At 50.6% G+C, this 27,869-nt stretch overlaps 1 protein-coding gene across 2 annotated transcripts; it reads left to right on the top strand.

Moving 5' to 3' along the window:
• CPA5 (carboxypeptidase A5) lies at positions 1-24,611 on the top strand. 2 transcript variants are annotated; one of them, XM_010343081.3, is made up of 11 exons: positions 1-270; positions 1,381-1,462; positions 4,502-4,636; positions 14,896-14,994; positions 16,396-16,497; positions 17,696-17,797; positions 18,129-18,239; positions 18,657-18,747; positions 23,295-23,494; positions 23,811-23,895; positions 24,293-24,611. In XM_010343081.3, exons 1-11 carry the CDS (start codon positions 155-157, stop codon positions 24,478-24,480), a joined length of 1,311 nt encoding a protein of 436 aa, XP_010341383.1. In that variant the 5' UTR covers positions 1-154; the 3' UTR covers positions 24,481-24,611. The 2 variants fall into 2 exon arrangements, with proteins under 2 accessions (XP_010341383.1, XP_074235997.1); XM_074379896.1 differs by lacking the exon at positions 23,811-23,895.
• Positions 24,612-27,869: the final 3,258 nt, after the last annotated feature.

The raw sequence follows: 27,869 nt of genomic DNA, 5'->3' as shown, positions 1-27,869 counted from the left end.
CAAGGCCGGGCATGTGGGGGCCACATGCTGGGTCCCCCAGAGAGCCTAATGCTCATTCTCGGGTTGGGCTTCCAGTCTCTAGGTGCTTCGCTGTCCTGAGGCCTGGGCCACGGTGCACAAGGAAAGCCCCTGAAGCTCTCCAGGCGGAAGAAGCATGCAGGGCATCCCTGGAGGAGGGACGCGCCCTGGGCTGTCCCCCATGGACAGGCAGATGCTCCTGATCTTCAGCTTTATCCTGGCAGTGGCTTTGGGCCAAATGAATTTCACAGGGTGAGTGGCTGCCCGGCAGCGGGAGGGAGGAGGGGACCGGATGTCCCAGCAGGAGGTGACCGCCCCCGCTGGTGCCTGATGGAGGCAGAGAATCAGGATGTGGGTTCCTGTCCTGGACCCACTTGCAGCTCCGCAGTCTCCCACTCTGATGCTCCAGGGCTGGCTGCTTGGCAGTCCTTCCCAAATCCAGAGTCCGGGAGGAGGCCCCCGGGGCTCCAAGATCCCCCGAAACCACATGCAATGATTTTCCTATACAGCAGGGGCTTCTTTGGTGAGGAAGCATTCATAGCTTTCCTCCAATTCTCAAAGAAGCTGTAGCCCCCACAAGACTACGTCCCCTACCAAAAATGGATGACGGGAAGTTCTAGTAAATTACATGCCAGGCCCGCTATGGATGTGCTTTGAGCTTCCGCGAGGTCCTGAGCTGGATGCCTCAGGGCACTCCACAGTAGAGAAGAGGAGGCACAGCAAGCTTAGAGAGGGAGTTCTTCACCCACGGTCTCAGAGCCAGCCAGCAAGGGCACCAAGCCCATCCCAGGCGTCGTACCCCGCACCACAGGACTCTTGGTTACGCCACCTCCCACCCGCCTCCATTGGGAAGGGAAGGAGCTCAACTTCCTCCCTGTCAGGTGAGGTGAGGTTATCTGATCTCACCTTCCCAGCGTTGAGACAGACCATGGCCTTGGGGCCCCCATGTGAAGAGCCTTTGGGGCCACCATTGGTCCCCCCAGCCCCGTGTCTACTCCTTTCTCCCCCTCATTCCTTCAGTTCCACACACCACTCCCTCCCCATTCCTTTCCATTTCTTCTTCCACTGGCTTGGCCTTCAGTCCATCAGTAGCACTGACAAGCTTTATTTAGCCCCTGGGTGGTCTGTCCTGGGGGCTGGAGAGCTCACTGACGCTAGGCCGAGGGAACACGTGCTTCTCAGGGCCGCCTGTGCGTCCTGTCTGCTCAGGGCTCCTTCAGCCTCCGCTCAAGGAGCCTCCTGGCCTTCCTGCCAGGTGCCCTCAGCTGGGCCTCTGCTCCACTCGGCCCCATCCAAGTGACACACACAGCCTTCCAGGGATCTTTCTCTGAAGCTTCCTCTGCTCCCTCTGTGTTTTTCTAGGGACCAGGTTCTTCGAGTCCTGGCCAGAGATGAGAAGCAGCTTTCACTTCTCAGGGATCTGGAGGTCCTGAAGCCCCAGAAGGTGAGGACTTGTCAGGCTTGGGGACATCCCCGCCCCCTGCAGCAGCTCACAACTTCAGTTCCTTGTCTTGCCACACTCACCCCAAACCTGCCCTCCTGAGGTCCCTGCAAAGAGCACAGAGCTGTGGGAAATCACAGGTGGCTCCTCATCAGGAAAAATCAGAAACACCTGCCCGGAAATGTAGGCTGCCTTCTTAGGCTGTGGCTCATTCAGCCACCCGCTCTCTTCAGGATAGGGGGCTGCTACAAGCCATCAGGGCACCAATCTCCAAACGGCGGGAATTTCTTAAAGCCACATGGTGGGGGCACAGTGTCTCTGGGTGGGATGCCACCCAGCATGGAGACTGGACAAATTGGCCTCCCAAGTGAAATGGCCTAGCTTGGCAAACCTGGATTTTACCTGGGTTGGTCCCCTTCGGCCTGAACATCTTTCCTGAGAACTTTTGTCCTCTGCAGGTTTTCACAATGGAAAATATTTTCTTTGACTTGTCCTATTACATAAAAGAGTTTGGTTAGGGGGCCGTCGGAACCACCAGATACTCCTGGCTGTGGCAGAAGCCCTTGTGCTCCTACTCGTCTGAGTGTCCCGTCGACCGGGACTCATGATGCTTTATGATCCTTCTCTCCATTTTACTAACTGAAAAACAGGCGTTGCAACAGGCTGAGCTAGGGACCCAGATCTGGCCTCTCCTACTTCTGCAGGGATGGGAGCAATGAGGCCTCCCTTTCCTGACCAGGTGCTTGTCCATATTCATGTCCCAGATGAAGAGCGGCCTTGCATTGAGAAAATTTTTTTTTTTTTTTTTTTTTTTTGGGACAGAGTTTCACTCTTGTTACGCAGGCTGGCGTGCAGTGGCGCGATCTCGGCTCACTGCGACCTCTGCCTCCCAGGTACAAGCGATTCTCCTGCCTCAGCCTCCTGAGAGATTACAGGCATGCGCCACCACGCTCGGCTAATTTTGTATTTTTAATAGAGATGGGGATTTCTCCAAGTTGGTCAGGCTGGTCTTGAACTCCCAACCTCAGGTGATCCGCCCACTTTAGCCTCCCAAAGTGCTGGGATTACAGGCATGAGCGACCGCACCCAGCCAGGAAATCTTCGGGGCTCTCTGGATCCAGGCGAAGTTGCAATGGGTAGGAGTAAGGTGTAGAGGCAACCGGGCTTGAAATTAGGGAAGGAACCTCAGTGCCTTGGGGATTTTGTTAGTCCCAGTCTTTCCGCTCAGCCTGAGGATTTCATCACGGAACTGGGGCCCTTTTAAGTGTGTAGCAGTTCCTCCTGATCTGCAGTCAACCAAAAACAGTACATGGAAAATTCCAGAAATAAACAACACATACGTTTTAAATGCATGCTATTCTGAGTAGCGTGATGAAGTCTCACACCTGCACGCTGTCCACACTCCCCTCCCTGAGTCACTTAGCCACTTAGTGGCCATCTCGGCCATCAGACCGACTGCCTCGGCGTTGCTGTGCTTCTGTCTGTCTAACCCTTATTTGACTTAATAATGCCCACAAAGCACAAGAGGAGGGATGCTGGCATTTGTTATAATTGCTCTATTTTATTATTAGTCATTGTTTTTAATCTCTTACTGTGCCTAATTTATAAGTTAGGGCTGGGTGCGGTAGCTCCCGCCTGTAATCCCAGCACTTTGGGAGGCCAAAGAGGGCAGATCATCTGAGGTCAGGAGTTTGAGACCAGCCTGGCCAACATGGTGAATCCCTGTCTCTACTAAAAATACAAAAATTAGGCCGGGCGCGGTGGCTCAAGCCTGTAATCCCAGCACTTTGGGAGGCCGAGGCGGGTGGATCACGAGGTCGAGAGATCGAGACCAACCTGGTCAACATGGTGAAACCCCGTCTCTACTAAAAATACAAAAAATTAGCTGGGCGTGGTGGCGCGTGCCTATAATCCCAGCTACTCAGGAGGCTGAGGCAGGAGAATTGCCTGAACCCAGGAGGCGGAGGTTGCGGTGAGCCAAGATCGCGCCATTGCACTCCAGCCTGGGTAACAAGAGCGAGACTCCGTCTCAAAAAAAAAAAAAAAAAAAAAAAATACAAAAATTAGCCGAGCGTGGTGGCTTGTGGCTGTAGTCCCAGGTACTCAGGAGGCTGAGGCAGGAGAATGGCTTGAACCCGGGAGGCAAAGGTTGCAGTGAGCTGAGGTCACGCCATTGCACTCTAGCCTGGGCAAAACTCCATCTCAAAAAAAAAATTATAAATTAAACTTTATTATAGGTCTGTCAAGAACATAGAAAGAGTGAATAAAATCTAGTGTTTAATAGCACAACAGGGTGACTACAGTCAATAATAATTTAATTATATATTTAAAAATAACTAAAAGAGTGTACTTGAATTGTTTGTAGCACAAAGAATACATACTTGAGTGATAGACACCTCATTCGCCCTGATTCGATCATTACATATTGCATATCGGTATCAAAATATCCCATATGCCCCATAAATATATACACCTACTATGTACCCACAAAAATAACAAATTGAAAAAAAGCCTAAGCAGGGCACAGTGGCTCACGCCTGTAATCCTAGCACTTTGGGAGGCTAAGGCGGGCGGATCACGAGGTCAAAAGATCAAGACCATCCTGGCCAACACAATGAAACCCCGTCTCTACTACAAAGGAAAATTAGCAGGGCATGGTGGCAGGTGCCTGAAATCCCAGCTACTCAGGAGGCTGAGGCAGAAGAATTGCCTGAATCTGGTAGGTGGAGGTTGTAGTGAGCCGAGATGACACCACTACACTCCAGCCTGGTGACAGAGCAAGGCTCCATCTCCCATCCCACTCCCCCCCAAAAAAGAAAAAAAGAAAACCTTTATCCTAAGTCTGTATGTATAAGGAAAGAACATAGTATATACAGGGTTTGGTACTATCTGCTGTTTCAGGCATCTGTTGGGGGCCTTGGGACATCACCCCTGTCCCCATCTCCTGCATAGAAAGAGGGTCTACTGGTTCTCTGGGGTTGCCTACAGGGTGGTGTGGAAGGACATGGAGTAATCAATGTCTCTCTGTCCTTGGTGAACAAGGTGGACTTCTGGCGTGGCCCAGCCAGACCCAGTCTCCCCGTGGATATGAGAGTTCCCTTCTCTGAACTGAAAGACATCAAAGCTTATCTGGAGTCCCATGGCCTCACTTACAGCATCATGATAAAGGACATCCAGGTGAGGCCCTGCGCCCGTTGGGGCCCTGCCTTCCGCCTCCCTTTCTGGGTGGGGCCCAGCATGGGGGACATGTCCTCAGGGCTAAAAGTGGACATGCTGTTTCTTGGTCTCCATCGGACGTGTTTGTGAACATGTTGTGGAAGGAAGTGGGCCACACGCTTCTCAGAAAGACTCTGAAGCTAGGACAGAGTTCATGGGGGAAGCACTCACAGTGTGGGAGTGGAGAGGGTGCCTGTGATGAGTCCTCCTGGGGACGGATTTGCAGCTAATGAACAGCAAAGGCGCGGGGAGAATGGAGACCGGAGGATTTAGCTGAGTCCTCCCGAGCATCGTGGGAAGGTGCCCCAGATAGCTTCTTCCTTTGCTTATCTGATCGCTCCCTCCTGTTCCTGCTGTGTCTCAGCCATCCAGTACCCGGGGGAACGGCTTTACTCTAGAGAAGTGGGAAACGGTGAAGGAAGCAGAGAAAGCACTGGTGTGGTTTCCTTCCCCTGACCTCCACTGATGGCTGTCTGCATGGGGCATCTTCCCCAGGCAGGATTCTCCTAGAGGAACTGTTTTGGGAGAAGCAGCTATAGACCCACTCTTGGGTAGGGCAAGTAGCCCTCATCCTGGACACCCCAGTCTCCCTGCTGCCTTCCCTGCATCTTTTCTTAACATTGTAAAATTCTGTTTCAATTGTTCTATTTTCTGGAATATCCTCAAAAGCCCCTGAAAGGTGCTAGTAGCACAGCCTCCTTCCTGGAGATCTTTGTGGGTACCACTCCTTGGTTAGGTTCCTCCCACCCCCACCTGCTGCATCTTTCTGCAGCAGCTGCTGCTGGCTGTGTACCTGTGGAACTGTATCCATAAAGATTCATTCCCATCCTTGTTGTATGGCGCTGATCTCCCCCGAGGGCTCCGAGTGTGGGAACACAGAGCCTCCCTGGGCGGGGCGCACACACTTGACACCGCATGCCAAGGGATCAACGCATTAGGCAGCATTCCTTTCCCAGGCGAGCGAGTGCAGCTCTGGGGCACTTCGGTCCTTTCAAAGACCTTTATCCCTCATCAGGCACATCTGTTTCCCGCTCAACATGTGGGGGTGGTATAGTTCTCTAATTAAATCCCCTACAAACAAAAATGGGGCAACTCCCACAGACAAAAGGGGCTACCACATCAAAAGAAGAGAACATTCTCATTTTTAGCCCAGGCCTCTATTGTGAAGTTTCCATTTCCCTGGTTCAGCCCCACCCTGGGAACTCCACAGCATTTGGCAAACAGATACACAGAGGTCTCTAAAAACTTTCTGTTGATTTCTGCACATCAGAGATGGCCCCAGAGTCCCCTCTGAATCTCCCCCAAGGGCTCTCATCACATCCGCAGTCCTGAGTCCCTCTAGCGCTTTGCCCTCCCTCTCAGGAAAACGCTGTGACCTCTTAGCCTTGATCCAGCCAGGCAGGATTTTCACCAACTCGTTCTTCCTGCAGTGATCAAGTGCTCACTGTCATACTTATGATCATATTTTGGTTTAGAGGGAGCCGGGGCTGGGGGGTGGCTGTTGTGTGGATTTGTGGTTGATGATGAGGAGGGGTCCAGGCGGAGGGAAGCTGAGATTTGCTCACAGGACCTAAGGGCTTCGCACCCCTCAGGTTTTGGCGTCCAGTCTTGTATTTCGGATACAGAGGCAGGGGTGCAATTTTCTCTCTGTCTTCTGGATCTCCTCAGCCAAGTACTTGGCAATGCCCCTGCAGGGTGGGCCCTTAGCGGTTGTCTGCTGAATGACTTGCTTTGTTGGGGTGTTCAGGAGAGACACAATGTTATTCACACATCGGTCTTTGTTCCCCTGGCCCCTCCCCTCAGTGAAGGTCCAGCTCCACGCTCCACATCCATCTTTCTACCCCAGCACCTATGGTAGGACTTGCCGCTCTGTTGGGGATTCATAAATGTCAGTGGAATTAATGGACATTCGTTAGGAGGAGGAAAGGAAGGAGGAGTGTTCGTGTTTGGTGCCAGTGGTCGTGTTTCCAGCCAGGACCGGGCTGGAAAACCTCAATGCTGGTTTTTGCTTTTGCCAGAGGCAGGGGAGATTTTGGAATCTCTCCCTCCCTCTGCCCTGTGATCAGAGGGATGCTTGAGAAACATGAGGCAGGGCCATTCATTCCACTCCCAGACACAGAGAGACCTACTGTGTGCTGCACATAGGGCAAGGGGCTAGAAACACAGAGATAAAAACCCAGTCCTGTATCCAGGAGAGCTGGAGGGTCGAGGGGGGTAGGGAGGGATGGGGATGGAGGGGAAGTAAATCGGTGATTACAATGGAGTGGATGAGTGGCTGATGGAGTGAGGGCCGTTGCTATGGAAGCGCATACAAGAGGCACTGCACGCCATGCTTCTGAGAAGGCAGTAATTACGGTGTGCTGAAGAGCAGGTGAGGGGGGCTGGCCAGAGGAAGGGGGGGCCCCCACCGTGACTGGCGATGAGGCCAGACCCCATCGCAAAGAGTGTCCTCCACCATGAGACGAGGTCAGGATTTTCTCCTGAAAACTAGGGGGGAGCCACCGGAGGTGATTTGACACGATCAGATTTGCATTTCAGAAAACCCACCCTGACAGTGAGAGTGTTGAGTTGGGGACAGGGCCAGGGAGAGACTGACAGGCAGGAGGGTGGTGAGGAAATTGCAGCGGGCCAGGCAAGAAATTATCTGATTCCAAGCGAGCTCTATTTGCATTTAATTTTTCTTCACCTCCTCGTTCTTTTCAGCCCTTTGGTTGTTTTTTTTTTTTTTTTTTTTTTTTTTTTTTTTTTTTTTTTTTTCCCCCTAGGATGAGTCACCATGGAAAAGCTTCACTTGAGCAATCAGCTCTGTGGATTTTAATGGCTTTTTTTCTGATTACAAAATTAATACATATTCATGTTAGATAATTTGGAAAATAGTGGAAAGCACAAGGAGAAAACAAAAATCACCCATGCTCTGACCATCTAGAGCAGAATACAATTTAGTGCAAATATCGCTTTGCCAATTTCCCTCTCCCTCGTGGATCGCTTTCATCACCATGCAAATAGAGTTATTTCTCCCATTTAAAAAAAAATCCTCTCTTGATCCCTTCCCTCTCCCCTCCAGCCATCATCTATGCTTCCCCATAGAGTGAAACTCCTGAAAACACTGACTCTCCCTGCCAACTCTTCCTTTTCTGCCGGCAGGCTGCCCAACCCCTCACTTCACCAAAGCTGCCCTCGACAATGTCACACGCAACTCCCAGATCCAACCCAATGGCTGACTCTGTGTTCCCCTTCCAACAGCACAACTGGTTGCTCTCTCTTTCCTGGAGCCTGTCTCTTCTCCTGGCATCCAGGACTTCTATGTTCTGTCTCTAGCCAGCACCTGCTCTCCTGGATCCAACACCCTACTCATTGTTTCCACTTGGGGGTTCAACGGGTATCTCCAACTTTCCAGGTCCAAACCCAGCTCTTCTGGCCCTTCATCGGTGCCTCCACAGCCCTCCCTGCCTCAGGAAATGACAACACCATCCTTCCAGGCACTCAGACAAGAAGCTGGGAGGCATTCTTGACCCCTTCCTCTAACCCCTCGTCAGCAACAGATTCATTGCTGCCTTCGGAATGGATCTTAGCACATCCCACACCACAGCACCACCCCCCAGGGCCTGTGCGCCATCTCCTTCACCTGGGTTCTTCCAGTGGCTTTCTAACTGCTCCTCCCCATTCCCAACCTTAACTCTTTATTACCTAGTCTCAAAACAGCAGCCAGAAGGGTCCTTTAAGACTATGCCAATTAGGGCATGTTGTTCCTCTGCTTAAAACTCAACTGATTTGGTGTAAAAGCCAAAGCCCTTGCAAGGGTCATAAGGTTTTCTTTTCATTTTCTTTTTTCTTTTTCTTTTTTTTTTTTTTTTTTTTGAGATGGAGTTTCGCTCTTGTTACCCAGGCTGGAGTGCAATGGCGCGATCTCGGCTCACCGCAACCTCCGCCTCCTGGGTTCAGGCAATTCTCCTGCCTCAGCCTCCTGAGTAGCTGGGATTACAGACACGTGCCACCATGCCCAGCTAATTTTTTGTATTTTTAGTAGAGACGGGGTTTCACCATGTTGACCAGGATGGTCTCGATCTCTCGACCTCGTGATCCACCCACCTCGGCCTCCCAAAGTGCTGGGATTACAGGCTTGAGCCACCGCGCCCGGCCCTATTTTATTTTTTCATTTTGAGACAAGGTCTTGCTCTGTCATCCAGGTTGACGTGCAGTGGCATGATCACAGCTCACGGCAGCCTCGACCTTCCAGGCTCACTCCATCTTCTTGCCTCAGCCTTCTAAGTAGCTGGGATTATAGGCCCACATCACCACACCCAGCTGATTTTTGTATTTTTTGTAGAAATGGGGTCTGACTATGTTGCCCAGGCTGGTCTTGAACTACTGGGCTCAAGCAACCCGCCAACCTTAACCTCCCAAAGTGCTGAAATTACAGGTGTGAGTCACTATGCTAGATTGGTCATCTTGTTTTAAATTGTACCCTTCTTCTTCCCTATTCCCCAACTCCCTCTTTCCTTCCCATTTCGCTCTTCTTGACATCTGCCATTTTCTCATCACTGAGGTGGTTTAATTCTTACTTTTGAAAATTCGTATTTTGCTATCTGAAGGGTACAGTTTTTATCTGTTTGTTTGTTTTGGGTTTGAGACATGGTCTCACACCATCACTCAGGGTGGAGTGCAGTGGCACGATCTCGGCTTACTACAGCCTCCGCCACCCAGGCTTAAGCAATTCTTGTGCCTCAGCCTCCCTAGTAGCCGGGATTACAGGCACATCCCACCACATCTGGCTAATTTTCTTTTTTTTTTTTTTTTTTTTTTTGTAGAGACAGGGTTTCACCATGTTAGCAAGGCTGATCCCAAACTCCTGGCCTCAAGTGATCCACCTGCCTCAGCCTCCCAAAGTGCTAGGATTACAGGCATCAGCCAGTGGAGCTTTTTTTTTCCCCTAAGCTGGGGTCTTGCTATGTTGCCGTGGGTGGAGCACCGTGGCTATTCCCAGACACAATCATAGTGCACTGCAGCCTTGAACACCTGCGCTTAAGAGATCCTCCTGCCTCAGCCTCCTGCATAGCCAAGACTGCAGGCGTGCACCAACATGCCTGGCTTGAACAGCAGAGTCGTAAAGGTAGAAATGCTGTTGGTTGGTGTGAGGGTGAGTGGCAGCTCCAGAGAGGAGAAGAAGACAGCAGGGAGGATTGCAGGAGAAGCCAGGGAAGACAGGAAAAGTGATGGGCAAGACCCTGGGAGAGACAGAGTCTGGCTACATCATGGGGATAGGGACAGAAGAGGACCCAGCCCTTCTGTTGGGCCACATGAAAGGCAGGTGCTTTAGGCCGGGCGCGGTGGCTCACGCCTGTAATCCCAGCACTGTGGGAGGCCGAGGTGGGCGGATCACGAGGTCAAGAGATTGAGACCATCCTGGTCAACATGGTGAAACCCCGTCTCTACTAAAAATACAAAAAATTAGCTGGGCATGGTGGCACATGCCTGTAATCCCAGCTACTCAGGAGGCTGAGGCAGGAGAATTGCCTGAACCCAGGAGGCAGAGGTTGCGGTGAGCCGAGATCGTGCCATTGCACTCCAGCCTGGGTAACAAGAGTGAAACTCTGTCTCAAAAAAAAAAAAAAAAAGAAAGGCAGGTGCTGACTATCTCACCAGCTGACTGTCTCACCCATAGGACCATGAATTGGGGCTTTCTGCCTTCCACATCCTGCAGAAGCCATCTTACCTCTGGAGGAATCCACATTTCCTGGTCATGCCTTGTAGTGCCCTATCACAGAGCCCTGGAGTCACCCCAAAGTTCTTATCACCCTCTGTATCGTCGTCACCTTCCTCATCATTATAGCTAACGTTCTCTAGCATTTACTACATGCCTGGCAAAAGTTTAAGCATTTAGCTTGTAATAATCGTTCTAATCCTCATGAGAACTTTTTTTTTTTTTTTTTTTTTTTGAGATGGAGTCTTGCTGTGTTGCCCAGCCTGGAATGCAGTGGCGCAATCTTGGCTCACTGAAACCTCCACTTCCTGGGTTCAAGCAATTCTCCTGCCTCAGCCTCCTGAGTAGCTGGGATTACAGGCATGTGCCACCATGCCTGGCTAATTTTTGTATTTTTGATAGAGACGGGGTTTCGCCTTGTTGGCCAGATTGGTCTTGAATTCCTGGCCTCAAGTGATCCACGTGCCTCGGCCTCCTAAAGTGCTGGGATTACAGGTGTCAGCCACCATGCCGAGCCCTCATGAGACCATTTTAAAGTATGTGCTAAAGTATGTGATAATATGAACTTCATTTTGCAAAGGGGAAACTGAGGCACAGAGAAGTTAGTAATTTGCTGAACTGGTGGCAGGATTGGGATTTAGCCTGAGCTCCCGCACCCTCAGACTCCGCTTTCAAGCCATCTGTCTCCTTAGCGGTCATCACTGTTGTCTGTGTGGCATTTTAACTTTGCCTTTTGGACAGGGAAGCCTGGTGGCTTGGTCTTGACCTCTGAGGGGGTCCATTCTGAAAACATCAGATCGGCAGCCACCCCACACATCCAGGGCCACGGGACTGGAGTTGCTACTGGCCATGTAGCTTCTACTGCAGATGTTAGGCCTGGAAGAGAAGGCCGGGAGCATGTGAGGAGAGGCCGCGACCGCTGTCCCGGAGCCCCCAACCCACGCTGTTTCCAGGAGCTGCGTCCATTTTGCATCTGTGGTTGGAGTTGGGCTGCGAGATAGCCTGCTCTCCCCCTCCTCAGCTTCAGTGCTGGGGCCCCCCTGCCTCCTTCCCAGCCCAACCCGGGAGGGCTGTTCTTCCCTCTAGAGTCCCCATCCTTCCTGACTCATCGTAAATTCATTCACACTGAGGTATTACTTTCCCTGTCAGGTTAGGGCTTCCAGGGAGGCAGATGGCTTGCTTCTGAGTCGGTTGGGTTCTTTGTTTTGTTATTTTTTCCTGAGAAGCCCGACAGGGCTGTCATTAGACATTCCTCAGCCTGTGGCCAGACTGCATTCTGCCCTCTCTCATCCCCTCCCTTCGGCCCCACGCATGGAGGCCAAAGCAGATTCATGCTCCTGGGAGTGGGGCCAGCTGGGGGGGGCTGAGGATTCCCAGTTTGAAAGCGGGTGTCACCTCCATTCACAAGGCTCTGAGGGTGTCGGGAAAGTTATTTGCAGTTTGGTGCTGACTTTCCATTTGCCTCTTGTGTGGAAGAAGGGACAGTCTCCCACGTCCTGGCTTCCTGTGGGTGTCCCGGGGCTGTGTGGGGAGAATTGGGTCCCCTAGCCCTTTTTCCCCCAAAGTTTCCTTCCTGTCCTCCACTTCCACCCCCACTCCAGACTTCGATGAGATCCCTGGAGACCCTTTACCTTGTCCTCATGGCTGGCAGGCCGCTGTCTTCCTTGCAGCTGCTCGTCACAGCTGATGGCACCAGGCACGCAGCGGCTGGCACACATTGGTCATGGTCGGCTGTTGAGATTTGGGTCAGCTTCCTAGGAAGAAGACAAATTCCTTTTGTTAGAGCTTCCCAGAAGTGATTGCCAATGGCCAGAGAGGACAGGGCTCCTCCAGCCATATCTGACTTACCCAGCAATCCCAGCTTTGCCCCCCGGCCGGCCAGTGCAGCTGGAAAACATGGCAACTGTAATTGCCTCGCATGGAGACGGTGCTCAAAAATAAAGTGAGCCCCAAACATCCATTTCCAGTCCCATTTTGAAATCTATGAACTTGAGCATTGTGAGTGAGCCCACTAGGCCTTGGGGATGAGTGAGTCATTAGGCTGTGCCTCATCTACAGCAGGTGGGGCGGGAAGGAAGACTCGGCAGTGTTAAAATGCATGCTCTGAATGAAGAAACCCCCCAAACAGGCTTTGTGTGAGCAACATGGCTATTTATTCATCCGGGCGCTGGTGGGCTGAGTCCAAAAAGAGAGTCTGCGGAGGGCCGTGGGATAGGAGTTGGTTTTATAGGTTTGGGGTAAGCGGTGGAAAGTTACAGAAGTTACAGTTTAGGGTGGATTTTTTGCAAGCCGGGAGGGGGTTGTAGGTTTGCAAGGTGGGAAGGGGTTGTAGGGTCTGGAGTCACAAGGTTGACCAAGGTTGATTACAAAGTCCAATGTGATTGGAGCTGGAATAAAAAACAATAGAAGAATGTCTCAAGTTACTTAGGACAGGGGTTAATTGTTCTTCTGCTTTTCACGGTCTTCTAGTTACTTCAGGTTTTCTAATTCCAGAAGGCCCTCCAAAGGTGTACGTGTGGGTCATGGGGGTCGCCATAGTGTCCATGGCACCATCCGTCAGCCTAAAAGACCTTACACACAGTAGCCTTTTGGTTTGGCTATTATTTATTCATTTAAAAGCTCCTATGTATTGAAGTAGGATAAGCACATTGCCAAAATGTAAAAATAGAGGAGAGAAAAAATTTACTCAAAATTCACCTTCTTCTATCTTAGCAGGCATTGTGAACATTTTGGTCTATATTTTTGGCATTTTAGTGTCTTGTATTCTTATGTTCAAGGGTCTTTGATTTTTCATTATTGTAAAAAAGTTCTAAATAGCAAAAATAGTACAGTGGCATTTTTAGCTGTTAACATTTGCATGCTCTTTCTGTTCACACACATGCACACACACACAAACATATCTCTGTGTGTGTGTGTGTGTGTTTAGAAATAGAGTGTTGCTCAATTGCCAAGGCTAGAGTAGAGTGGTGCGATCATAACTTACTCTCAATCATAGCTCACTCTAGCCTCTAACTCACAGGCTCAAGCAATCCTCCTACCTCAGCCTAAGCAGCTGGGACTATAGGCACACATCACCAAGCCTGGCTAATTTTTCAGTTTTAATTTTTCGTAGAGACAGGGTATCCCTTTGTTGCCCAGGCTGTTCTCAATCTCTTGGGCTTCGGCAACCCTCCTACCCCAATCCTATCCCCAAAAGTGCCAGTACTACAGGTGTGAGCCACCATGCCCAGCCTGTATATATGTTATTAGTGTTGGCCTTTAGTTTTGATAGTTGGCCTTAAGGAACCCAAGGCTACAGACTAGGATAACTGGTTCTCATGTCACTTCTGCCACTTGTTAGCTTTGCCATTAAGTCCCTTTACCTCTCCAAGCTGCTTTAGCGCTAACACAAATAGCTCATTTCTGTCCTGTTATCGGGTCATCTGACCAGACCAGATGAGATCATGAGGATAAAGAAGCTTGGTCAACTAAGGCTCTAGCCCCAAATAAGTAATTGGCAAGACTTAGTTGTGGCCCAGTGCTGCAAAGGAAGGGCAACTTGGGTTAATGAGGATGCTTTCTCAGCATCCTCTGTGACAAAGGACGCAGGTACTTCCCATACTGGACAGTTGGTGCAGAATCCTGGGGTGCCTTGGCCCCTGGATGCTGCTGTAAGGGCATGAGTTTGGGTGAAGGACACTAGCTCATCTCACTGTGACCCAAGCAGGGAAAAATGTCCCAAGATGATGTTGGTGGTCTGAGCAGTGAGTGAGTGGTCAAGCCAACCGGGCACTACACTGTCCTCTGTATGGGCAGCGGGAAGTAAGTACCATGTAAGGTTTGAATGCTGACTCCATGTTGATACCCAAGGACATTGCTTTTGGCTCACCCAGACATGTTCAGGAGGTGAGTGCAAGACCACTGGCACATGAATCATAATGATTTGGACTGACTCTGGCCATGCCTGGCTTTCTGAATGGCTTGCGTACCAGTTGTCTAGGCTATTTCCTGGAAGTGGAGTTAATGTTGGCGGTCAGAGGAACCCTCTGCTTCTTCCAGGGGGTAGTGCACATGGTCTAGCTAGGGTCCTGAATCAACAGAGTGTTTATCAGGTGCAAAAGGAATGTTGGCAGTAGACCATGAGCACCTTTTTTCCCCCAGAAGACACCTTCAAATCCATTTTTACATTTTATCCTATGAGGTGGCAAGGCAGATATTGCTTTCTGAATTTTCAAGCAGAGGAAACTAAGGCCACAGCGAGTTCCATAGCCAGTTAGCAGTAGAGGCAGACCTAGAACCCAGCTCTCTAGACTCCTTGTCCTGTGCTCATTTGGGAAATGGCAGCATGACTGCCAGTTTGCCAGGCAGAAGAGTCACCCAGCAACCTGGAGCTTCCTTCTGCTGTGCAGTTCCCACTCAGGGTGACTCCTTCTCCTGCATTGCTGCTGTCTTTATGCACAGCCAACAGAGGCAGGGCTCAGAAGAGGCATAGCCAGCCCAGCTCCCCCTTCCTTTCCAATATGTGTTTCTCATCACCCAGGTGCTGCTGGATGAGGAAAGAGAGGCCATGGCAAAATCCCGCCGGCTGGAACGCAGCACCAGCAGCTTCAGTTACTCCGCATACCACAACCTGGAGGAGGTAGGTCTGCCCGGGGAGACCTACCTCCCCGGGGACCCTTAGGGTCTCCTGACTCAGGCAGAAACTAGTGAAGGACTCTAGGGTTTATGGGAGACTGTGACTGACACTTGGGGACTGTACAGCAGACATTAGGTCTGCTAGACAGAGAGTCAGCTTCAAAGAGGTCCAGAAGCCAGGATTCAGATAGAGGAGACAGTAGTTCAGCTATATAGCCCTAGGCAGGAACATAGCAGAGTAATGGGTCTCCTAGGCAGAACACTAAGGCAGGGACCCATTACGGGTCCAGAATAGAGCCGGTAGAAGCTACCTTCATCTTGACAGAGCCAGAGCATCACCATCTTGAACAAACATTACAATTCTAAGTTTCCTGAGATTAAAAAACTGCCTAAATCCAGTCCCTATAGTTACAAAATGGACAAAAAAAAATTGACCAGAAGCCCCTCTCAGGTTTATTTCTCTTAAATAAACCTGACTGTTAAGCTGTATTTTGTGTTTCTTTCCTCTTTCTTTAACTCTTACACACATCTAATCCTATGGCTGGGGACCTAGGGCTCTCAGCCTGTCCATGACCAGCCCTGGTGGTCACGGTCCTGGCTGTGGGTTCTGGGGTATATACGAGGGGCAGGAAGCCAGGGACATTAGAGAGCCATATTTTTAGAATAAAAGGGAGTTGCCTTCACTTGGAGAAAATTCATGATCACAGTTACAGTCAGCCAGGGCAGGTGTATCTAATTGTGACTTGTTTATAAAGAAGAATGAACATGGAGGGTGCAGGGATGCCCACTCCAGAAAGGAACTCAAGGCACGGGTCTCATTTTGTGTGTCAAGGACATAACATTGATATCATCCATCTATTATCATAATCACTTTTCCCACTTCACAAGTCATGGAACAGAAAATCCATTTTCTTTCATATATTTGTTAATTCAATTCCATGTATTGAAAGAACAAGAGAATGAAATGATACAGTCTGTCACTATTTACTGATGCCAAAGATAAATAAAACAAGAACCCTGCCTTCAAGGGCCTTACAGTCTAAAAGGAGCAAGAAGATAAAAACAACACTACATGGTCTGTGAGATCTGTCAAATGGATTGAATAGGCCAAAGAATGGAGGCAAGAGAGAGAATTTCCAATCAGAGAGAGCCGTGTGGGTCAAGCCTGGGGATTTGAGCAGACTCAGCACACACTGTTCTCCCAGGCAAAGAGCCAGGAATCCAGCAAGACCACAACTCACTTCCTTTAGCTCTGAGGGAATGCTCTACTTTTGCAATTCTTTATCTGGGTTCTTCTAGATTCTCTGAGGACATGGGAAAGCATTGAGGAGAGTGGGAAGGGGCACAGAGAACATTCAGAGAGGCCATGTGTAACTGCCAATCTTACACACTTCTTTCCCTTCAGATATATAGCTGGATTGACAACTTTGCAATGGAGCATTCTGATATTGTCTCAAAAATTCACATTGGCAACAGCTTTGAAAACCGGCCCATTCTTGTCCTGAAGGTAAAAAGCCAACGGTGTCAACTTGTAGACTCTACATTGAGGCCCTCTGGCATAAGACTGAGCTCATGTGGGGTAGTGGCTGGGTGGGAGTTTTGCGGAGAAGGACAGTGTGTATACTCCCGTCCCCAGGTGACCTATAAGCTTTGAGGTTGTGACATTCAGAGATCCACCCTTGTAGGTATGAAGAGGTGACAGTGTGGTGACCTGGCATGTCCTTGGTCAGAAAGTAGGTGGGAGGATGGCTAAGGGGTTAGGGCTGCAGAGTGGCAGTTGTCACTCTGGACTTGGGGTGTGAGTGTGGATGAGTTGGCATTCTTTGTGTTACCTCAGTTGCTTCATCTGTTTAATAGGAACAGAGGTACACAAAGGGCCCACTTGCTAATGAGGTCATCTGGCTCAGACAGCCCTGCAGACAGGCCAGAGTCTGTAGAGAAGCTTCCCAACCCTTCACCATGGCCACTGGAACAGAATTCAAGCAAACTCAGGACCCTGCAGTTCCCTGGGTCGTGAAGGAAGTAGGAGAGGTGAATGCAGAGCTCTCAGGAAGCAACTCTTAGTTTGAGCCCAAGAGGGCACCCAGGAGTGTGGACCCTGAGAGGCATTTAGCATCAGCTGTCAGAAAAGATAGGTGCCTGCTGCTGCTCTCAATAATTCTCTGGTGGGCTCTTCTGAACAGCCAAGTGGACTCACATAACTTGGGACTTGACTTCACCTGTCCCTGCTTCCATTTCTCCAGGGGCTATGGTCTTCTCTCTCTAATGTTGTCTAAATCTTTGTTACTCAAAGCACGGTCCCTGCATAGCAGTATCAACATCCCCTGGGAGCTTATTAGAAATGCCAAACCTCAGACCCCTCTTCAGACCTCCCAAGTCAGAATCTGCACTAGAATAAGATCCTCAGGAGACTCATGTGCCCATTAGAGTTTGAGAAAGCCTGGTCTTCAGCTACTTTCAATCCTGGGAAATTCTGTCCTTCTGGATGGATCACTTTGCTCCCCAAGGGCACCAGTATGTTGCCAAAGGACCTCACACCTGTGCACTTTTGGGCACACGGACAGATACCTGCACACACACCCTCTTACCTGGTGCGCAAAGCTGCCCCGGGCAGTGAGGATGCCTCCAGAACCTCCTTCCCGGTAGCCTGGAGACAGTAGCTGTCTGAGTTCAAACCTCGGTTTGGGGCCGATTCTTTTTCTCAGTTCAGCACTGGAGGTTCTCGGCACCCAGCCATCTGGATTGACACTGGAATTCACTCCCGGGAGTGGATCACCCATGCCACCGGCATCTGGACTGCCAATAAGGTCAGCAGGGACCAGTAGTCAAGGTGCACCCATGATGGAGGCTGCACCTGGGGGTCGGGGCTTACCATTGAAGGGCACCTCCTGCTGAACAGTGACACTCAGGGTGCTGTTGCCCTCCTGCTCTTTGGAGCAGCTGCCTCGTGCTCTTGCCTTTTGCAGCACAGAGCCCACATTGATCCCCTGCCTTCCAGTTGTTGAAAATCCAAGGCTTCGGTTCTGCACAAAAGATACACCTGAGGGTTTCATGCCCCCACTTCCTGCATCCACCTGCTGTGCAAATGTCCTGCGGCACCTCCCAGGGCTTCCCATCTCTCCTCACCCTTTCTTGCAGATTGTCAGTGATTATGGCAAAGACCCCATCCTGACAGACATACTGAAGGCCATGGACATCTTCATAGAGCTCGTCACAAACCCTGATGGGTTTGCTTTTACCCACAGCATGGTGAGGGCACCCGGGGAGGATGGAAGCCCTAGGGGGATGGAGAAAAGGTCACTGTGCTTTGGGAACCAGCCCCTTAAGGGCCGCTTTGCAGGAAGCCTCACCAAAGGCAGGTGGGCTGCTCTGATACTGCACCTGCAGCCTCTTGCCCTCTGACCTCTTTCTTGCTGCCCAGGGAAGGCAGGCCACTATTGGCAGCCTGTGCCCAGGCCTCTCCCCAGACCCTAACTTCAACTACACAGTATCTGAGCTACAGACTTGGCCCAGCCCCATGCCAGCCCTGTCCTGTCCTGGCAATTCCTTCCCTTTGCTCCTCCCTGCCCCACCAGGCTCCCCCACCCCCAGAGGCAAGGATATCAGAGGCTCCCATCCCTGGGAATGGGCCCAGTGAATGAGGTCACCTGACTTGGGCTTTCCCAGAATCGCTTATGGCGGAAGAACAAGTCCATCAGACCTGGAACCTTCTGCATTGGCGTGGATCTCAACCGGAATTGGAAGTCAGGCTTTGGAGGTATGGCAATCTGCTGTCCTGGGGCAGGGCTGGAGAAGAGGTGTTGGGTCTGCGGCAGGTTCTTCCACTCAGTCAGATCTTGTTGACCCAACTTGGGAGGCATGGGACAATGCAGTCAGCTAATATGCACGAGTCACGGCCAGGGACAGGCAAGCCCATGGGCTGTGGGCATGGGGAGAGGTTGCGTGTGTGTGTGTTGAATGTACACATATGCAAAGCCTTCATGGGAAACATTAAAGGGACCCCCCAACTCCTAAAATGAGGACTAACTGCATGAGTTAATTCCTAAATATGGTGACTCATGCCTGTAATCCCAGCACTTTGGGAGGCTGAGGTGGGCGGATCCCAAGGTCAAGAGATCAAGACCATCCTGGCCAACATGGTGAAACCTGGTCTCTAGTAAAATACAAACATTAGCTGGGTGTGGTGATGACTGCTTGTAGTCCCAGCTACCCGGGAGACTGAGGCAGGAGAATTACTTGAACCCAGAGGGCAGAGGTTGCGGTGAGCCGAGATCACACTATTGCACTCCAGCCTGAGTGACAGAGAGAGACTCTGTCTCAAAAAAAGAAAAAAAAAATCCTAAATATGGCAAGAGAAAGGTTTAAAGGAGGTACAAAGTAGTCTTGTTTGTTGTTCAAAATCCAGAGTTTATGGTGCCCCCAAAATATCCCTAGCCCTGCCCCGAAGGGAGCACAACACAAAGAAAAGCCTCTGAACTCATTCCCCGAGAGCTAGGACCTGAACTCTGCCCTTTGGGGAGGCCAGGGCAGTAGTTTCAAGTATCTAGTAGAATGAGCCACTTTTTTTTCCTTTCCTTTCTTTCTTTCTTTTTTTTTTGAAACAAGGTCTTACTCTGTTACCCAGGCTGGAGTGCAGTGGTGTGATCACGGCTCACTGCAGCCTCAACTTCCTGGGCTCAGGTGATCCTCCCACCTCAGCCTCCCAAGTAGCCGGGACCACACGTGCATACCACCACACCTGGCTAATTTTTTGGGGGGTTGGGGGACAGAGTCTTTCTCTGTTGCTCAGGCTGGAATGCAGTGGTGCAATCTTGGCTCACTGCAACTTTTGCCTCCTGAGTTCAAGCAATTCTCCTGTCTCAGTCTCCTGAGCAGCTGGGATTACAGATGCCCACCACCACACTTGACGAATTTTTGTATTTTTAGTAGAGACAGGGTTTATAGGCTTTCCCCATATTGGTTAGGTTGGTCTCAAACTCCTGACCTCAGGTCATCTGCTTGCCTCAGCCTCTCAAAGTGCTGGGATTATAGGTGTGAGCCATCATGCCCGGCCAATTGTTGTATTTTTTAAAAAGTCTGTAGAGACAAGGTTTCACCGTGTTTCCTGGGTTGATCTTGAACTTTTGGGCTCAAGTGAATCACCTGCCTTGGCTTCCCAAAATGCTGAGATTATAGGCATGAGCCACCGCACCTGGCCTCAAGATAATTCTTTATCATCAAGGCTGGCTTGAGCCTGGTTTTTATTTTTGACCCATTACTTTATGACCGTGGCACATATCTGCAGAGCTGTCTGATTCCAGTGAGAGGGAGGGGGCAGCTTTCTCCTGAGTTCCTTGGTGTTCTTCTCTGATAATCTCCACTACCATTAGAGGGGCACGGGGATTGGGAAATTGAGGCTTCCAGAACGCTCAGAGACAGGTACATGGACCCTGGGAATACAGCAATTTGATGGGCAGGACAATTTGATGGGTCTAGTCATGACAGAGTCTCCGGAACAGACACAGCCTTGGCCTCCACACGTGGCATTTGCACTCCATAGGGGACTCAGGGTTTGGCTTCACAGGGGACAGTGTCATTGCTGTTGATAATCAGACCTATAAGCTGGTGTCCATTCACAGGGGACAGTGTCATTGCTGTTGATAATCAGACCTATAGGCTGGTGTCCAAACCAATGAGATAGAACATTTTAGATCTGGATGCCCATTGCTTTGAAAATCTGGCTTCTTGGGGGCTGTTCTCATTGAAAAATTGGCCAGGCGTGGTGACTAACACCTGTAATCCCAGCACTTCGGGAGGCTGAGGAGGGTGGATCACAAGGTCAGGAGATTGAGACCATCCTGGCTAACACAGTGAAACCCCGTCTTTACTACATATACAAAAATTAGCTGGAGGTGGTAGTGCATGCCAGCTACTGGGGAGGCTGAGGCAGGAGAATCTCTTGAACCAGGGAGTCGGAGGTTGCTGTGAGCCGAGATTGCACCACTGCACTCCAGCCTGGTAACAGAGTGAGACTCCGTCTCAAAAAAAAGAAAAAAAAAAAAAAAAGAAAGAAAGAAAAGAAAGAATAGGAAAAGAAAAAAAAAAAAATCAGGCTGGCCCCAAAGCACTGAGAGTGAGGCCCCTAGCTCACAGTGTGGGGGTTGTAACTGCTTGTGTGAGGGAGCAAGACCATGCAAAATTAGGCATTTCCGCCTCCAAATGAACAGATGCTTGCCCGGGTGGGTATCCAGTGGCCCCTCAGCACTGACTCGAGTGAGTACCCACGGACGCCATGCTAGGCTGGCTGGTAGAAAGATAAATTGCCTCTTAAAGGAAATAACTTCTGTGGGTCTCACCACAGGAAAAAAAAAATCCGTGTACACACAATGTACCAAACAATTACAGAAAAAAAGCCCAGAGGGGGCAAAAAGCTCCCATAATCCCACCACTCAAAGATCACTGCTTTTAATAATTTACCATGTCCTTCCAGAGATTTCCCCTTGCTACAAATTACATTTTTAGAGAAGGAAAAAATAAAGAGCTAATGAATCCATTAGCAGGTACTTGTGAAACAGGCAGGCTCAGAGGACCCTGACTTCGAACGTCAGAGATGCAGGCGGCTAATTCCCATTTGGCCAGGGGAAGATTAGTTTATTCTGCTTAGCTCAAACCAGAACTAATGGCCTGAAGTGTTTCTCCATATTTGGGCAAAGCCACCTGGTCGTTGGCAGGGGAACGGCTTTCTGTGCGTGGGCTGCAAAAGCAGACAAAGCCTTCAGCCTCCCCCGCTCTGCGCATCTGTTGCTGTTTGTCATTCATCAAGTGGAGCAGGTGCAGGGGCTCCTGACAGACACAACAAGCCAGGCCGCTGTTAGCTGGGCTGATTCCATCCTGGGGGCTGCCTTTCACCCCCTTGCTCTGCAGGCACATCCCCTTCTAACCAGGGTCCACACTCCAGGTGACGACCGCTAAACTGAGAGCGGGTATGCTCCCTGGGCCTCCCGGGGGTCAGCAAGAGTGTATCTGAGTTGGTGACTCAGGCTGGACGATTTTGTTTATGGTTTTGCTGCTGCCTTTATTGAATGGCTGTGTAATGAGTAATCTGTAGACCATCCTTCCCACCCGTGCCTGGCCTCCCGTGCATTCTTGAAGAGGACTCGTGGGCTGCATTCCCAGAGTATCATCTGAAGTGTTCCATGGGGCAGCTCCCAGCCCCAGGAGTCAAGAGGAATGCTATGGCCTCCTCAGGAGGCTTCAGAAGTTGAGGTGATCCCTAATCTCTAAACGGTGCCACCGTTCCAGGGAAGAGAAGAGAGAGGAGAAACTGGGATGACTCCTTCCAAGTTAGCCTACCAAGTCTTGAACAGCCCAGTGCAGCCCAACCCTCTCCTTGGGAATAAGGGAAAGCAGAAGGAGTGGAAGAAGAAGAAAAGAGATGGGGCCAAGGCAGAGAGTCTAGGAGGAGACGGAAACAAATGAAATTCGGGAAAAGAATAAAAACCCCACTCCTCTTTGTTCTCTCCCTCATCTTAAGTCCCCAAGAAGAATTTTCAAAGACTTCTTTGCACCTCTGGTTCCCAGGGCAGCCTCAGGCAACTATGGGGAACTATTCTCCCATATTGGTTTCCTATATCCCCAGACCCCAAGTTCGTGGCGCACCTGGGGCCATGACTGTGGCAAATCCTGAGCTGACACCAAGTCTGAGCCTTCAACTGACGGCAAACCCAGGAAGGGTCAGCCTAAAGACGCTGCTGCTCAGGAGGGGAAGCCGGGGTTGGGATGGAGACTTCGAGTTTCCTCTGGATGCAACTTCTCAGCCAGGCCCACCTTCCTAAAGGAACCACAGGGCAAGCTGAGGGGGCTACCTGCAGGGCTTCAGAACTGTGGGTTATGGTGAAGCTGCAGTCTCTGACATATTAGACTAGACTCTAGTCTAGTAACAAAGACCCCTCCCGATCTCAGCGGCTTACACAATAAGTTTGTCTTTCATGCACACCAAGTCCAATGTGAATAGGTGACTCTCCTTAGCAGCTTTCTTCCAGCACTGAGAGAGGGATCCGGAAGCTGCTTCTATCTAGAATTTTTTGTGCTTCCAGCCACACAGACAGAAAAGAGCCTGGAGAAGTCACGCTGGCTCTGAACAATCTCAACCCGGAAGTGCAATGTCATTCCTGCTCACTTTTTCATTGGTCACAGTAGTCACATGACTTCGACCATACTGCAAAGGAGTCTGGGAAATGTAGGGGAACACATAGATATGTTGTGAGCACCGTCTGTATAACGCCCGGGGATTCGACTCTTTGGGTGGCTTTCTCTTACTTCCAGGAAATGGTTCTAACAGCAACCCCTGCTCAGAGACTTACCACGGGCCCTTTCCTCAGTCAGAGCCAGAGGTGGCTGCCATAGTGAAGTTCATCACAGCCCATGGCGACTTCAAGGCTCTGATCTCCATCCACAGCTACTCTCAAATGCTCATGTACCCTTACGGCCGATCGCTGGAGCCCGTTTCAAATCAGAGGGAGTTGGTGAGACTGGCCGCTTAGGGCTTGTGGAGAGGAGACTCCTTCTTGGGAAAATCCGTATCTGTCATACGGATGACCCCAAAGGGCTCAGATGGTTACTCTGAAAGCCCTGAGGTGCGGGCCGGGTGGGGGAGCTTGCTGTTCCCACGTGTGATCAAGTTCAAAGCTGGGGGTTCTGTGTTCCCTTCTCACAAGGGCCACCTGCACCTTCAACTTCCAGGACTGCTAAATCCAGGCTTCTTACCAGTTGGTGAGGGTGGGGAATGTGTGGGAGCCATGGGGAGCCTCCGCCTCTCACCCTGCCAATGTCATCTTGCAGTACAATCTTGCCAAGGATGCGGTGAAGGCCTTGTATGAGGTCCACGGGACCGAGTACATTTTTGGCAGCATCAGCACCACCCTCTGTGAGTGAACCTCTCCTGGCCCTGCTTCAAACATCACATCCACCTGGGGTTGGCCGCAGGGCAGTGCCATGGATCTAGCTGGGCTGGCCCAAAGCTGCCTCCCACGTTGGGTAGAAGGGTGAACAGTGGTACCCACGCAGCTGTTTCTTGGCAGCTTTTGTGCACAGCTCCCAGTGCCTGGCTTACTGCAAGGTCCTAAGCCTGGTGGGCAGGCGTCAAGAATGGGCTGGGTGCACGGCTGTGATCCCAGTTGAGGCCTGGGCAGGAAGCCTGATGTGGTCTGGGGTGGGTGAGGGTCTGGCTCCCTGAATCCACTTTCCACTCAGGATGCCTCTGTACCTTGCGGCCACATCCCCTTCTTCTTTTTGGGGGCACATTTTGGACCTTTTGTGTCTAGATGTGGCCAGTGGGATCACCGTCGACTGGGCCTATGACAGTGGCATCAAGTACGCCTTCAGCTTTGAGCTCCGGGACACTGGGCACTATGGCTTCCTGCTGCCGGCCACACAGATCATCCCCACAGCTGAGGAGACGTGGATGGCGATTCGGACCGTCATGGAGCACACCCTGACTCATGCCTACTAACACCATGACCGAGGACAGAGCAGGAGGCTCCATCCTTCTCCCCAAGGTCTGTGGCTCCTCCCAAAACCCATGTTATGCACCCCCGTCCCCGTGCCCTCATCCGGATCTCTTAGAAAATAAATACAAGTTTGAACAAGCTTCACTGCCTCTCGTGTTGGCTGCAACCCCTATGGGCTCAGCACTGACCAGGGGATGGGAGGGCTGCTTCTCATTCGCCAAGGGAGGCTGAAATGTGGGGGAAGCCTCTTCACTCCCCATGCTGCCTTCAGGAAAATCAGGGTGTAGAGGCTGAACCTTTTCTCCTCTTGCAGTGTTCTCAGGGCCCGAAACAGAGAAGTCAGCCCGGGAGCTACTCAGGCACACAGCATCCCAGCAAATTTACATTTTAAGATGGCCTCGGAGGGGACAGTGTTTGCTCTGAAGGAGAGCATTTCTGATGGAAAGGTGGGCCCAAACAGGCAGCCTTCACCTAGGTCTGCTTTTCTTTCCATGCGGGGAGGGAGCAGGGGCACATTTCGGAGGTCACTCATCACCCCTCAACCCAACACGAAGTTGTTGGCTTGTGACCTGCTCCCCTGAGGTGTCCTCAAAGGTCCCTTGGTCTTGGGAACACAGGGTCAGAGCCAGTCAGAGCCAGCACAGCAAAGCACCAGGAAGAAGAGCTTCCCCTCATCCTTGTCATCACTGACACCATCCTGGTTGTCACCTCTGAGCAGGGTTAAGCAGGCACTTCCCCAAGAGAGTTCAAGGGGCACTCTTGTGAGATATGAATGAAGTGCCTTCCCCCAGCCCCAGGCTTCCTTGTACCTTTCGCCTCTTCATTCCGCCTGTTGCCTTCTAGGAAGTGGTGGGACAGGCAGGCTGTACTGGGCAGCAGTGATAGCGGGGCTGTTTGCTCTGCCCTCAGGAAGGCTGATATCCCCTAGAAACAGGAAGAGCCAAATGAGGTTGCGTAAGTGTGAGGCAGAAACATCAATCTTGAGAGCAAGACTTGCATTTGCAAGAGCCAGGCTGGTGTGGGGGTGTGTGTGTGTGTGTGTGTGTGTGTGTGTGTGTGTGTTTAAAACTGGATGGCCACGAGCTGAAACCTGGAAGATACAGAGAAAGGGAAGAAAACAGAATGAAACCAAAATATTTGTGTAGAAAGGCATAAAAGTTAGAATCACAGACTCCACTGTGTAAAAGTATAACTTGCCTTATTTCTCTCTCACCTATATTAACTTAGCCTCCCTTTCCATTCAACCTGTGAAGGGAGACAGTGCTTGGGCCAGTTGATAGAAGAAGGGGATGGGAGATGATTAAAACCCCAAGTAAGGCTCATATACAATACGGCGTCTAAGCAGCAAATGACTAATGGCTGGAGAAGGGAACAAGACAGGATTAGAGGCAGCCACAGGGGCCGAGCGTGTCTCAGCGGTGCAGCTGTATAGAACTCTGAACAAAGAAACAAGGTTGGCAGGTGAGGAGGCCTAGGATAGAGGTCAGAAGGCCAAGCCCGGGGCCGTGCAGACAGCAGCCATGGTGGCACAGGGGGCATTGGCTGGGCATGCAGATGCCAAGGGCCAGTTGTGCCACACAGAAGCCCGGGGAAGTGATGGTAATTAACCCCTGAAGAACCCAGGTCATCTTCAGGGGAACAGCCACAGCAGTGGAGGAGGAGAAAATCTTGATTCTGGCTGAAGTTTCCCACAAGAGACTTTTTTTTTTTTTTTTTTTTTTAAGCTGGAATTGGTCTGAGTGAGCTAGAATTTCCAACCCAAAGTTTTCTGCTGCTAGTGGAAATTCGAGGTCATGGGCTAAGTTAATATAAGCTAGAGGTAAATGAAGCAAGTTATACCTTTGCGCAGTGGAGTCTGTGATTATAACTTTTATGCCCGCTATACAAATATTTTTTTCATCCTCTTGGGGAGGGTATTCCTGTACTAATAAGCTCATTTTTTTAGATAAGGCAAGAAGATGTGGAGACGTTTTAAAAGCTCTACAAGAGAAAATTCTTGAAAAAGATTTGAACTTGGGTTTGTCGAACTCTGAAACTGCTATGTCACCGTTTGTCCAAGGGTGGCCAGTGGCCCAGCTGCAGCAGAATCCATGGAGACTTGTTTAAAAGGAAGGGATTTGGCTCCATTTCCAGGCTGAGTTAGAATATCTGGGGGTGGACCCCCCAAATCTGCATTTTTACCAACTGCCCTTGGAGTTCTCAGGGATCTTCAAATACCGCCACTGATTCCTGTTCCCCTGCCTCCCAGGAAGAATATATGCAAGTCTTCCGGGGGGAGCTGAGCTTTGGGTCCCTGCTCTGCCATTGTCCACCAGGGCTGGAGGTGGCTGCCACAGGGGGAGGCCAGTCATGCTCTAGAGTATTTCTTGGGGGCTGCCTTGGCGCTAGCCTAAAGCAGTAGCAGTATGATCTGCAGACCACAGGCATCACATCACCTGGGAGCTTAACCCACCGCTACTAAATCCAAGTCTCTGTGGGGTGGGGTCTAGGAGATTCGCAGGCAGGAAGATCAAGGGGGAGACAAATGAGCCAGCCGAGGTGGTGGGTCCAGAGACTTCACCTTACACCATATTTGTTGAAACTGTGTCATGTGGTCACGCCCAGCTGCAAGGGAGGCTGGGAAATTGCTCTATAGCTGGGCACACTGCTGCCCCAAATAAAATCAGAGGTCTGTGGGTAGGCAGGAAGGGAAGAGCGGGTGTTTGGAAGGAGCCAGAAGAGTCTGCAGCAGCTTCTCTGAGGGGCAGGGAGGGTCTGAAGAGGCCTCAGAGCCCGTTTCTTGTTTATCAAGTGATGGACTTAATCCTAAATAAAGCCATAGAATTTTCCAGATGTTTTAGTCCAACCCGCTGATTTTGCAGTGATGAAGACAGGGGCCTCTGGATCATGAGATTTGCACAAGGCCCCACGTGAATTTAACAGCCGGGAGAAGACTAAAGCCAGGGGGATGTTCTAGTCCAAGCCCCAATGCGGCTTCCTTCCCCCACAGATTGAGGGCCCACACTCTGGGTCTCCTCAGCAAGCCCAGAGAGATGATGGCGGCGGCTTAAGTTTATCGAATAAAAGTTCAAGACGTAGACATGCAAGTTGTAGAGCTGCTACAGAAGAATCTTCTCCTTTTCATAAACCCTGAACGTTCTCCCACCCATTTTTTGAGGTATATAGTGCTGAACAGCAGCTCCGTTTTTCAACATTCTGCTGGGTGGTGTTTTTTTTTTCTCTTTTTCCAACAAACTGCTCTTTTGAGGTATGTTTTTTCATCCTTTACACCAGCAAAATTTATGAGCATTTATTTAAAAGAAAAAAAAAAAAAACCCTGGAAAAACTGAAGAGAGAAAGAGCAATTCTACATATGGAAAGCTATAAAGAACCACAGCGAATGTGCTGGGTT

This window comes from Saimiri boliviensis, chromosome 10 (assembly GCF_048565385.1).
Source record: "Saimiri boliviensis isolate mSaiBol1 chromosome 10, mSaiBol1.pri, whole genome shotgun sequence".
Taxonomy (NCBI): domain Eukaryota; kingdom Metazoa; phylum Chordata; class Mammalia; order Primates; family Cebidae; genus Saimiri; species Saimiri boliviensis.
Note: the sequence above shows the minus strand (reverse complement) of the source record. Positions and strands in the feature narration are given on the sequence as shown.

What these genes read in the sequence shown, in the direction of transcription:
- CPA5 (XM_010343081.3), top strand. Translation starts at nt 155, where the DNA reads ATGCAGGGCATCCCTGGAGGAGGGACGCGCCCTGGGCTGTCCCCCATG. An exon ending in TCATGATAAAGGACATCCAG is followed by an intron (nt 4,637 to 14,895) that starts GTGAGGCCCTGC and finishes CTCATCACCCAG; the next exon opens with GTGCTGCTGGATGAGGAAAG. An exon ending in GGCCCATTCTTGTCCTGAAG is followed by an intron (nt 16,498 to 17,695) that starts GTAAAAAGCCAA and finishes TCTTTTTCTCAG; the next exon opens with TTCAGCACTGGAGGTTCTCG.